Raw genomic sequence first — 13,825 nt, 5'->3', positions numbered from 1 at the left:
TTATACACTAGGCATTTGTAACATAAAATTTGATCAGTTTCGAACAGTTATACAATGTTTAGGCTATTACATTGTACTTTCGTTCAGCCTTGCACAGTTATACAATGTTTAGTTTGACTCACAATACATTGGAAAATGCACTTGCAAATGGATCAGTCTTGTATTTTTATACAATGTTTAGGCTGCCCCTTATTTCTCACAAAATTGTTATTCTTTAAATGTTGTTGGGGTCACATAATTCCATTTTTTTTTCTAAAGTTCAAAGACTTAAAGGCGTGTTAATATGGAATAAGTGGGATTTCAACTGTGTTTTCTTTTACTATCCAAAATTTCGTATGCCATTTTTTAAGGAAATTGTCTATTCCATTTTTTTCTAGCTCTTTATTTAATAATTTGCACATCATGATTCTGGTGTTTTTAATACCGGATACACCGCTTTTTGGGGCTTTTTCTTAATTTCAGCAAGCCCTCTTCTTTTCCACAAATTATGCATGATTACTATGGTCAGTAATTTTTCAAAGAGGCTTTTCTTCTTCTCTTCTTTGGCTAGATTTGCTCTGAACTTGGTATTGGCTATCTTCCAAACAACTTTTGCTGAAGGGCATTCTTTGAATGCATGTCTTTGCGATTCAGGTTGTTTGCAGTTAGGACATTCCTCTGATGGTGTGATCCCGAACCGTGCAAGTCTTATTTTTGTCGGGAGAACTACCCACCGTCTTTTCCATTCAAAGTCTTTCACTTCCTTCGGTAATTGCGCTTGTTTCCAAAATTTCCACTTATGTGGTAGACTTTTTGGTACATCTTCCATATTCAACTCCTTCAGAGCCATTGTAGCGCTTATTTCTGCGGTCTTTATGTCTGCTAGTGGGGTTTCTGGACAGAGTTCCTCGATCGCTTTTTTTGTGTTCACTGCTTCTTTGTAAAATTGAAGCGGGATTTCGGCTCTCGGGCCTTTCCAGATCTCTGTTGTGACAAAGCGATCGAGAGTGCTAATCCAATATCTCAGTAAAGGTTTTCCACGGAAGTTATTCTCGTGAATTAATGAGCTTACTGTTTTTGCTGCCAGAGTTCGTGCTGTTAGAGAAACGTTTGGTATCCCTAAACACCCTCGTGATAGGGTTTTCTAGTAACTGTTTTTGTAACTGGTGCTGGTTTCTTTCCCCAAAGGAAGCTCCCTATGAGGGTAGTCAGTCTGTTTGCAACCAGTCGAGGCATTTTTGCGATTCTTGCTACATAGAAGGCAGGAGAACATAGTTTTGTTTTCACTACTTCCGCCTTCTCTATTAGGCTTAAATCTTGATGGCGTGGGTTTTCGGCCACTTGGGTAGCTTTTTTTAGGGGTTCGTCCCAACTTTTTGGCGAAATGTCTCCTGGTTGGAACCACAATCCGAGAACTTTTGCAGCTTGCACAAATTGTACTTCACCAAGTGATTCTTCTCTGAAATCCCCAAATCGCAGTGCTTTGCTTTTTTTTATTAATTCTTGCTCCAGATATTATAGCATACTCTTCGAAGATTTGCAGAAATGTCTGGTAGCTGCATTCATCTTTAATAAATAAAGATATATCATCCGCAAAGGCTGAAATTTTTATTTCCCCCAATCCTGGCAACGGGAAACCTCTCATTCTTTTTTCTTGGTCGGCTCTTCTCAGTAGCGGATCCAAAGTCAATACAAAGAGTCCTGGTGAGAGTGAACAACCTTGTCGCACCCCTCTCGTAACCGAGAAACAATCTGTGAGCGTCTTGTTAATTTGCATTTCACTTGTATGCAGTGAGAGGTCTCGCGGCTTCTACACTGCCATTGGAGCCAAATTAGTAATCGCAATGCCAGGTAAATGCCATTCTACAGCTCCTTCACAGCTGCTCTACTAACTGCCAGAGGGTTTTCGTAAGTATCTCCCTGTACACACATAGCGGTCGTCCGAACCAAAAGCTCTCACATTGCTCCCTTTCGCTGCATAGACTTTTAAAACTAATATCTCTAACCCAATCAATTATAAGACGTAAGACGGCATTTCGTGCCCAGTATTTTCAGATGCTGCACCTAGTAGGGGAGGCTCCAAATTGAAAGGCGGAAGCGGAGATTGCGCACGCGGCTGCTAGGTCTTCCGTGGAGCGTCCTACCCTTACAAAAAATTATTATTGAAATAATGTTGCCCTTCTATTGACTTTGTGTTGCCTTCTGTATAATGTCTACTGCCTTCTATTAATGTCTGCTTAGGTGCAATTGAATTCCATGCATTATTTCTATGTGACTGCCGGGAGCGCTCCTCCGCCCGTAGCGGGGAGTAGTTCGATTCTTCTCCGCAACGCGATCCGTGGCGCTAGTGACCGGGCTGCTTGCGACATGGGTTGGACCTCTTTTTAAGTCAGAAAAGCGCAGCGCAAGATTAGTGTCGAAGACCCAGGAACGTGCGTGAAAAGAAGTGGACGGCTACAGTGCGCAAATATCTGCACTTCAAGGGCGTGTACACGTAATAGATGAAGAGGTCAGGAAAGTTGGCAACAAAGTGCAGGATAATTGGAAGTGTAAGTAGACAACCCGGAGTCCTTCAAGAGAAAGTACGACTCAGCACATCCTGATGGAATGCGAAGGTATTCACCCTGCGAGGCACGTAAGAAACTTTCACCTTCCAGAAGTACTGGGATTCTAAGCGGATGGAAGCATTCATTGGTCAGCTGTCGATATAAGCAAGATACGCTTACAGTACTGGTGGGGGAAAAAGCATGGAAAAATATATAGAACCAGTGTATTTACAAGCATAGATAATTGTAGATTATAGTGATAGAATCTTAATCGAGAGATGAGTTCAAGGAGAGATAGGCAATATACTAGAGTGCTGTACATATATAGGTAATATATATACCTGATTAGCTCAAACAGGCTAGGTGACTATTTGTCGCCGTAGCGTTTCGACGGGAATGCTAATAAAAATAATCGTCGTCGTTATCATCAGGAAGGAGCCGTGCGGCCGCTCGATGGATGACCGCCAGCCGCTAATTTCGCCAATCTTTACGTGTTCGAAAAATATTTCTTCCAGTGAACGACATTGCATTTTGCCGTAAGACGTAATCGCTAGTTATTAACAAACGACTGAAAAAAAAAAACGGAAATAAACTCGGCGGTAATGCAGTTCCACTCAACGTGAAAGCTGGGGAAGTGCGAAGCAGTGATTCGCCGATATTTCCCTTGGGTTTTCCTTGTGTTTATCTTGTTTTATCCTGTGTTTATCTTGTGTTTATCAATCCATCATCCGTTTTGACACCTGTGCTAAAGCACGAAACCGCCACGCACATGGAGCCAAAGCCTTTGCTGTGCGTGACCACGACGACATGAGATCACATTGCATTTTCAGGAGTTTCTGCTAATTAAAGCGCTTAATGCTTGATTATTCCCATCTTTCACATTATTCTGAATCGTTTTAGTTTATTTTGAGCCGGTTTTGATCGATTCTGCACTTGTTTTGACCCTGTATTTGCGTGTGACCACGACATCACACGCCCACAGCCCGGGCCCCTAAAGTGTAAAAAAAAAAGAAAAAAAAACGGGCACTCATTCTAATGGCAGAAACGTGGTGATGGGTACGTAGCGTAGTGCGGTGGTACTTCAAGAAAACCAGTGTCAGACTTCTCACTTCAAACAAAAATTTTGTGGCCGCGTACTTTTTCTGAGTAAAGCCCTTTCTTATCTTAACTATAGTCAGCTGAGTTGTTACACCGGTTGATAACATATCATCGTTCATGCCGGATTCAAGTACAACTGTAAATTATGATCATTTACGAACGAAAGGAAGACATCAAAGTACACAAAAGTGGCATATGTTGACGTATATAGTGTCCAATACATTACAGAATTTTGTCCGCTAGGCAGTCGCGCCTTCTGTAGGCTTCTGTAGCTTCTTGGCACAGCTGTACCAGGAAGCTGTAGCTGTTTGCGCTACCTGTGACTGTATCTTTTGCAGGACGTCGCTTTCTACAGTACACATTCCCTTGGCGTTTATTGTTGCCTCATAAGCTGTGCCGTACCGTTCATTAATCTGGTACATAAGGCAAACCTGGCTTGCTTGTTACCTTCTACAGTTCATTTAGAAATGGTCATCGAAGGCTTGCGCTGTCCAGTCGTCTTCATACTTCTTGAATATCTCTTGCAGATCAAAGCAGCTTTCTTGCAGCCTTTTCATTTCCTTGTTGAGCTTTCTAACTTGCGACTAAAGACGGCGTGAGCTCTTACATGTCAAGCATGCCATGTCAAATGTCATTTGGCACTCTTCATTAAAGGTTCTTGCAGACGGGCAGCATGCATCAATTTAGCAGCAGAGCTTCCCTCCTTATATACGGACAACTTCGCAAGATTGGCTTGTGTACTCGTCTTCGGCGAGGTCACCTTGCGCGGAACTTCTCGTGTCGTTCATTTCTCCTGTTGAGCTCGCCTGCAAAGCTCCGTTCAATCGGTATATGGAGGCCTGAGGCCGGGTACGAAGAATCCTTCTGTGTTGGTTGTTTTGTTAGGCCGGCCGCAATATAGAAACCGTAACGGCGCGACATTCAGAAGCGTACGTAATATTCCGTTTCATTCCAATTCTCGAGTCCCTTTCTGTAAAACGAGTGAGCAAACGACAGCCCAGGAGCCTAGCTGCCATAACCTGCGGGCGCCCAGGAGAGGCACTTCTGAGGCACCCCAGGAAAGCTGCAGATAGATACGTTCGATCGCACGTCTTCTGCACGTCTGCTTCTATTGAAGCAGACGTGCAGTAGGGAGCCTACATGCAGTAGGGAACCTACATGCCTACATGCTTACATGTAGGGAGCCTACATGCAAGCAGCGCTTGCATGTAGGCTCCCTAGCTGGCAGCTGTGTACAGCGCCCCCACGGAAAACGGCGGCCGTAAGAGCAAGTTCCGGCGGCTAGCCTTTCTTCGTAGCGCTCGTCGTACCGAGGCAGGCCGCTCCCGAGAGTGCGCAATCGAGCGGCCCGCGCCGCAGAAAATCGAGGTGATTGGCATCCTCAAATGTCAACGCATTTTAAGCGGTCTTACGTTCGAGCCAAGTAACTTGCAGGCAATGTTCTCGCCCTTGTTATTCGTTGTAATCGTTTCACACTTCGTATTACTGCGGTAGCAGTTATACCAGAGTCCTTCAATGCTTTTGAGCATTGAAGGACTCTGGTTATACTAACGCCCGAGGCGCGTTCCCGCCGGCGCCGCCGCCGCCGTGCTGTCACGGTGTCGCCACGCATGTGCGGCGTGCACGTGGTGCACGGCTTAGGAAGTCTCCAGAGACGCGCAGTGTGTTTGGCTGCAAAAGCGATGTAGCCAAGCGGACGGACGGTCCCTACTCCGCTCAGTCGGCTCTGCCATAGCCAGGGCGGCGTTGTGGCTTCCGCCGCTGGCACGATCTTTCTGCGCACGCGCATTGTCTTTCCCGCTGAGCACCGCTTTGCATACCACACCGTGGTAGTACGTGTACTGGTCTGAGCGGAACGGACCAGTAAGCGCCAAGATAAATATGTGCGTGGATATATATACTAATCCATTATTTGGGTGGTATTGAATGCCAGCAAGTGGGAAGGAAACCAGGAGAACCATGAGTAAGAAACTAAGTGACCCAGCAAAGGGTGCCGGGACTAACAGCTGGCTTGATTTCGGGAAAATCGGCGTCCCTCGAGACTAAAGTAAGCTTGCGTAGATCAATTCGAGGTGGTCACGCTTTGTTTGGGCGCTGACACACGGCGGCGGCTTTCCTACGGTCTTCGTCTCTTGCACCGTCGACGTTCGACGCCACCAACGCCGCTGGCGACGCTCTCCATTACGCCAGTGCTGTGGGCTAGGAGGATATAAAAAACAATGGTGTCAGACGCCTTCAGCGCAGCGCTAAGCCTTGCTCACGGTTTTGTTGCTTCGCCTTCGAGCAGTATACTGCCAATTTATTTATTTATTTACTTATTCTGGATATCGTGTTCCAGAAAAGCTTGTGGCCACGCCCACTTATCAAGAATATTTTTGCAATGCAGTTGTTGCGCATTCAGTATATTAATATTGACCTGATCGAAACGCACGGGTATCGCTGATTTTCTTATTAGAGCGAAAGCTCTACTACGCCATAGCTCGCAAGGTCACTCATCGCGTCGCAATGACCTTGACCCGAGCCGCCGGAGCGCAAGTGTGGAAGGTGTGACGTCACGCCACGTGATCGGCTGCGGAGAGGCGTCGCAGCTGCGCTCGCTCGGAGCCTCGCCGCAGCGGTACCACGCGACTAGGCGAGGGTTTAACGGCTGCTTCGCCGGCGCTTGGTCTCTCAGTCTCGCCGTAGATGGCGCGGCGGCTGGGCCGTCTGTGCGTGCGCTTCAGCGCAAGCGACACGCTGAATCTAATCGTACAGTAGATATAGCTAGACGGCAGCTGGGCTGGCGAAATCTCAAGCAAAGTCGAAATTGGCGGCTGAAACACCGGAGCAAAGGGAAGCAAGATTAGCACGTTATAGAGAAGCTTACCAAGTGCGGAAGCGTGCATTAATAAAACACTGTTTGCATAATCTTTGCAAAACCAAGCCAAACAGACCTTTCGTTCGTGATAACTAGGTGTACAAGAGTTAAACTTCTTTCTTATTTTCTTTCGTTGTGCAGGAGCAGCTAGAAGCCTACCTGAGCAACCTGGTCATGGTTCCTGCCTACCGGATGAATCCGCACACGGTAGGAGGCGCCAGGCTGCGTACATTGCGTTGCACTTTCTCGGAACCAGACTTCGTAACTCGCGTTACATCTTCTGTTGACAGATTTTGCCGCGCGTAGTTCAGAACCCCGCCAGCCGCATGACAGAGATTTGCATAAGTACCTCATGTTTTCACTTCAGCAGCGCACGATGATGTGAAGGCATCTAGCGGCTGCAAAATCGGGTGAACCGTACGAATTCGTCTTTATTGTACTATAGGTGACCCAACTACGAGAGGCCTCAGTATGGGCCCCCGACATTTTAAAGATGGAAGCGGTGCAAAGATGGAGTGTGGGTAGCATGTCCCAGCTAACGCTAGCAAAGCTGTTAAAAAAAGCACACACGCATATGTTATAATTATGAGACATACTGTGTTCTGTCATCGTACCTCTTGTGCCAGTAGGGTTAGTTATCTTCTGGTACTAATTGTCTTGCTGATTAGGGAAGCATAATGTAACAAACATTTATTTCTGAACTATGGGGGCGACTTCCGATGGGAAAGCTTTTGTCGTGTTCTGGAACATCACATGCGATCCTTTTGAGCGTGCTCTAATCCGCGTAATTATTTTGTCCCCGCTTGAAACGTTGCGCGCCCACCAGTGAACACCAGTGGCCAAAAAAAAGTGATCTGGAGGAACCGCGTAGGTAACCGCCTGGTCAGTGCGTGTACTGCGATGATGACGCGGAACACGCAGCTCGCGATCAGCGAGCTGCGTGTTTATCTCTTGTCTCTTAAACTCTTATCGCCTCTTATCAGGCGACAAGAGTTTTCCCATTAGATATGTCACGACCTTAATTCAAAAATTTAAAGAAAATTGTTAAATTCTCTAATTACCCAGATAGCACATCAAAACGGTCCCGGACTCATGGCCGAACACCCGTTGGTCCCATAACCGTATGTTATACAATCGAACCCGGATATATTGAATCTGAAGGGGATCACAAATTAATTCCATATATAGGTAATTCGAAATGTAAAATAAAGATTTTATACAAAAATTTTCAAGGAGATTTTAGTGCTGTTCGTTATACAGAATAATTCGTTATATGTGTGCTCGATATATCCGGGTTCGACTTTATAATTTTTAAGCAGCTCGGCTAACTGAGACATCCTGTATTTGGCTCAGCCACCGAATGAAGCACAGCGCCGCCCCTCGGCGGAAGGGGGCACTCGTTTTTAGTAACGCTCATCTGTGATACCTTTACTAGAGTCCACTCGATCGGAAAGCAAAAGCACCCTGATTACGAAATTTTCGCTCGCGAATGGCCGTGGAGAGTCGTGGTTGAGCTGCGGCCGGTTTAGTTTATTGACTGCTCAGGGAAACACTTTGTCTGAGTCAAGGTTGAATGTCCAGTGGAGGGACATTCTAGAATTGGAATACTGAGGTTAGTTTTGTTTTAGCTGTTTTGTTTTAATTCTTGATCCCTCGTTTTGTTCTCTGTGGATGATGCAGCCATCCATCAAGCCTCACGACGTGACGCGCAGTGATGCTTTAAAATAGTGCCGGATAGCGAGCCACTTAAGGGCCGCATAACATTTGGGCGCGCGAAGCGCGCCGAGTGCTTTCCCATTTACGGTGCTATACCGGGTGTTTCTGCGAACACTTTAAAAATTTTGTAAAGGTTGCCTGTGGCAGATAGCGCAGTGAGCTGGTCTACTCGAAGAGGCTGACATTACTTGCAAAAAAAATGAAATGCATAATCGACTAATTAACAAAAATTTACTAAATACGTTTCGAACTAATTACCTTATGGCCCATATATTGCAATTCACAAATTCTAGCCGTGGAGTTCGCAAAGCAGATAGATCCATTCGACATATTCATTCCTGAACTTTGCGGAGAAATGCATTGGCGTTCCAGTTACTTTCGTGCTTCATGGCATAAAATGACGTTTTGTTAAGAAAGTAACTGGAACGCCAATGCATTTCTCCGCAAAGTTCGGAAATGAATTTGTCGAAACTGGTGTAATCCTGAGAATTAGTTCCGAGAGGGTCCGCCTTGCGAACTCCACGGCTAGAATTTGTAAATTGCATTATGGACCATGAGGTAATTAGTTGAAATAATAATTCGTTCATTTTTGCTACTTAGTCGATTATTCCTTTCAATATTGTTTTTGCAACTAATGTCCGCCTCTTCGAGTAGACCAGTTCATGAACTAGAATTCTGCTTTCTGCCACAGGGCAAGCTTTGAAATTTTTGAAAGTGTTCGCTGAAACGCCCTGTATATGCTCATATGTTGCTTCCCAGCAATACGGAGAGATGCGGCAGCAGAGAAGCGACAGTGATTCACGCAATAGGAGTTTATAGAGGACAATGTTTAGCGTCATCCCTTGTTAACGTACACGCTGGTGGTCGCGCGCTCGCAGATGCAGTTCCTCGAGGTGAGCCACCTGTCTTTCGTGGGCGGCCTGGGCCCCAAGGGCCGCGAGGGACTCGTGTACAAGCGGTCCGGTGGCCATCACAGCGCCAGGGGCTGCGTCCGGCTCCACTTCCTCTTCTACCAATGCTGCAGCAGGTGGCGCAAGAGGCGAGTTGTATACATAGTTCCCTCCTGGTCCTCACCGTGCCTCGACTGTGAGAACAGCAGCACGCTCCCGTTGTTCGTCTCACCAAGTATGGTACAAGGGAGCGAAGTCTAAGGGTGATGTTTTTAACAGCGGAGCTGTTCTTAGCCGAGCGTGCGCCGTCGACGACGGCGCCGTCACGCAAGAGCAGAGCCGGAGAGGTCACGTGACTCGCTCGCCGGGAGGAGAGGAGCCGACCAATCGGAGCGCGCGCTGGGGAGGAGGAGGAGAGGTGGCGGGGTATAATAGCAGGCGTTCGCGCCGCGCGCTCTTCGCACGATTGACGCCGCTCGGCGTCCATCGCTGTTGAAAGAAACATACGCGACAATCGCAGAAACAGAACGACCACAGCTCCGCTGTTTCGGCAGATTTCACTTCGTGGAACTGGCGGCATCTTTTTATAGTTTTATTTACAGATACTGCAGGCTCTTCTCGAGCCCATGCAGGACTGGATACATAGAATACAAACAAGGGAAGTAAATTTAAATGAATTACTTCGCATAGTTGCAAAGAAATAACACATACAAAAGTGGGAAAAAACGTGGCAACATACTGGACATAAATGAATGCTAGTACAAGGGAATATCGTTGAACTCTGGCTATACTCCACTATTAGCCTCGAATGTCAACAAAAAGTGGTATTACTAATACATTGAACAATATTAACAACATCGAACAGCATTGAGTACATTAACATCGAACATGTTAGCGAATCAGTAGCGAGAGCTAGCTGTGTGTTCCATAGAAGGAAGGAAGGCTCGCCTATTGCGCATTTATATCCTTCCGCAAATATTCCGTAAAAACCGCCTCACGTGGAACGCGTACAATGGCAGAGCCCTTCTTCATGGTTCTGTTCTCTGATTGGCTGACGCAATCCGTAGCTTTTCGCTGCTCCGCACGGAGTTGGTCAGATGGAGCACATACTCTGGCTTGATGGAGCTGTACAGGGTCCTGAATATTTCGATGCACGTGTTCGAAAAAAGATTTGCGCTTACCGCTGCACTGTTCTTGCTCAAATTTTGCAGTACGATTGCATCTTGGAGTCGACTTAGTTTAGTATAACACCTGGCACAATTAATTGCCTGGTTTTTAAGAAAGAAAGTGCAAATTTGCCTTCACTTATGGGGATGCGAGCTGCTGAAGCGATGGCGCTAGCATAAACTGCTTTCTGCAGCTGCCGTCAGATCGGCGACACAAGTGTGCTTGGAGCGGCTTTGTGGACGCCATTTTTCGCATAGACGAAGACAGTTTCTCATTCTTGTCTTAAGGAACAGGCGAGTAATCGTGCCAAGTGTTATACTAAACGAAGTCGAACCCAAAATGCGATCTTTCTGCACAAATTTTGAGCAAGAATAGTGCAGCCGTGAGCGCAAAACCTTTTTTCGAACACACGCAGCGAAATATTCAGGACCCTGTACACTTTCTGGCATTGACGGGGATGCTCTTTGTAGCTCTTAGCGGTGCAGGAGGGACCTGGAGTTTATTCGGGGCTCCTGACCTCGCGTTCTTGCGTAACCCGCAGGTGGCTGATTGCGAAGGACACCTGCGTGTTGTACGTCCGCCCTCGCGACGGCGTCATCAAGTCGGTGCTCCTCATGGACCAGGGCTTCCAGGTCCAGTCCGGCTTCATGGCCACGGGGGTCAACCACGGCCTGCTCGTCACGAACCTCACCAGGTGGGCCATCACGACGTGTCCCCGTCGCTAAACTTGATGGGAGCCTTTCAGCTGCACTTCCAGCGTGCTCTTCCATATCGGTTCGCGTTGGCTGAGCGAGAAACTAGGTTCACGCTGTGCCCGGTGGCGCTATATATATATATATATATATATATATATATATATATATATATATATATATATATATATATTTGTTTCTTGTTGGTATGTCATCCATGCACTTCCAGGTGGAACCAATTTGAATCGTGAAGACCGCAGCTATCAGCATGTCATTTTTCTTGCGCTTGCTCTAAGCGAAATTCTGTCCGGAGCTTGATATTGGTAACTTAATAAGGTCTGGGCACGAGCTAGTTGGTGCGATACGTTCGTGGTGAAGCAGCGCTAGAGATACACGGACGAGAGAAGAACACAAGGATGAGCGCTGTCCTTGTACTCTTTTTTGCCTCATTAGAGGAACGGAAACAATTGGTGGTACGTGATTCAATGAAATATAAATACATATAGCGATCGAAACTAAATGGGATGCATCTCGTAGATTGTTCTTGCCAGTGCAATTCTGGGACTGAGGGGTTCCGTGAGGTGCGCGAAAATTAGATACCTTGCGAGAATTAAGTTGTTCGCAGCATTTGTAAACAATAAAAAGAAACATTACACTTCAGGGATTCCTTCGGCTCCGAACGCTTTCACTGTGACAACAGCATTCTCTCAAAGCACTCCTTAGTTGCCACTTCCTAGCCAATTGCAAAAGTAAACTTGCCCATAAATCGCTATACTAGCGAATGCCCACATAAAAAATAAAGAAAAGAAGCTCAGTTTTGAGCTTTAGGGTCCTTAAAGAAAAATATTTATCTGTTTACTTTACCTGCGCCGGTGTTCCTTGTGTCGTTGAGAGATCTCAGTTCCTCTTGTCATGTTGTTACATCCACCCCCTCCCTCTCTCTCTCTTTTTTCACTTCTTGAATAGTCACATAATCTATTCCATTTAATTCTGTGTTGGCTGCTTCAAAACTCATTTGAAAAGTTATCTTGATTGAACATTTGCAACGCCGGCATCATTCAGGATTTTATTAGAGTTTCTGACACAGAGTCTGCTTGAATACTCGCGCTGAATTCAGCAGACAGCTGATGTTCAGTAACGCCTCCGTTACGTTCCTTGTGCTATATGGAAAGTCCGTAGCGAGTGGCTATCCGCATCCGCGCTTAGTACTTTCTTTCAACTCTTGTTTAATGGTTGTTCTCGTATAATGGTTATGCACGCACGACCCACGCGTGTGTCTCCCCTCGCCAGGAACTTGCTGGTGAAGTGCTGGACGAAGCGTAAGGAGCGGGAGTGGAAGGACCACCTGCAGGAGCTGGCCAAGACCGCGGGCCGTGACTTCACGAACCCGAACCGATACGACGCTTTCGCCCCGGTCCGGTCCGCGAGTCGCTGCCGATGGTACGTATACGCAATGAAAAGTCGGTGTCATTCTCACATTGTCAGTTAGTTAGCCTCCGAAATAACAGTTCCAGAGGGTCGTGAAAGGCTTCAGTGCCGCCCAAGGCATATGTAGCTAGCGCTGCGACATCGACGGCTTCCAAGACAACGGCGTGGCACTACAGGCCGAGACAAATGGTGTGATTGCTCGTACGACTATGTGCACCATCAGCCGCGCCCAGGAGACTTCCAACAGGTTCTTGCAGCATGTCGCGTCGAATCGGACGCCGCGACCAACTCGCTAGATATGGTCGTACGTACGACTGCCGAAGCGATCGGATGGCGCAGGTGGCGCGCTTGCGACGCGAGACACATATTGCGAATTGGAGCGCGATTCGTCGTGCGACGTGTGGGAGTCCGACTTAACGCATACGACGATTCCGGGCACATGACATACGAACGAGTGGGCGGCGCTGGGCGGCGCATATACAGCTCCGCCAAGAACCAGCGCCACTGCATGGACGCTCGAATACTTGACCGCGGAAACTCGCTGTCAAAACGCTGGAGTAAGGAAGCGCGGCCGCAGCAGCGAACGAATTGACCTTCGTGCAGTCTCTCGCTTCAACGCGAACTAACGAACTAAACTTCGAAAGCACATGCGCATACAAAGCTACAGGCACTCAACGTGGCGTACTTTGTCCACATCGCAGATCGCTTTTAGGATGAGTCACGCGCGGACGCGCACTTTGTCCACGTGACAGATCGCTTTCAAGATACGGCGCCCGCGCGGCCGCGCCGTAAGCAGCAGCCGCTGGCGTAGAATGCCCCCCCCCCCCTCCTGGTCCGATCTTCCTCGACTTAGGACTGTACAGGGATTCGCTCCTCACCTTCCATGAAATCTTGGCACATTATCAACTTGCTCGGCGGGCCTTTCCGCTACCACATCCTAAACTCACTAGACCACAATCATCGGCCTTTCGCATGCTCCAAACGGGGTCGTTCCCCTCCAGGGGCCGATTCAGTCACTTCGCGCCTAATGTAGATCCCCACTGTCCAGACTGTGGGGAGGCGTACTGCTCTTTATCTCATATGCTCTGGCAATGTCCTGCGTTACGCAGCTCATCGCTTACCACTCTAACGGACTGGGAGGCAGCCCTTAAGAGCGGCGACCTCTCAGAGCAACTACGGGCTGTCCAGAGGGCCTGCGACAGGGCGGAGGACCACGATCTTCCGACCCCGACGTGGGTGCGGCCCGCGACGGCTACGGGAACTCCCTGAAAAGGGAGGTACCCTAAAGCGGTTCCTCAGGACCACAAATAAAGTTCTTTGTCTGTCTGTCTGTCTTCCTCGCCTCCCCCGTGCCTCGCGTGCGATAAAAGAGGGCGCGCTTCCGCCCCGGCTTCCTCCCTCGTGCGCGCGATATTGAGCCGCGATCGTCGGCTGACCCTCTCAAGCTTTCAC

General features: G+C 47.7%; 1 protein-coding gene across 1 annotated transcript in view; it reads left to right on the top strand.

Moving 5' to 3' along the window:
- LOC119464572 (phospholipase D1-like) overlaps window positions 1-13,825 on the top strand; it is a 141,834-nt gene that overhangs the window by 70,098 nt on the left and 57,911 nt on the right. The window contains 4 exon segments of the mRNA XM_049656116.1: window positions 6,622-6,687; window positions 9,075-9,235; window positions 10,795-10,947; window positions 12,236-12,385. Of these exon segments, the coding sequence (XP_049512073.1) occupies window positions 6,622-6,687; window positions 9,075-9,235; window positions 10,795-10,947; window positions 12,236-12,385 (530 nt within the window).

The sequence above is a fragment of the Dermacentor silvarum genome, chromosome 9, assembly GCF_013339745.2.
Source record: "Dermacentor silvarum isolate Dsil-2018 chromosome 9, BIME_Dsil_1.4, whole genome shotgun sequence".
In the NCBI taxonomy this organism is placed as follows: Eukaryota; Metazoa; Arthropoda; class Arachnida; order Ixodida; family Ixodidae; genus Dermacentor; species Dermacentor silvarum.
Note: the sequence above shows the minus strand (reverse complement) of the source record. Positions and strands in the feature narration are given on the sequence as shown.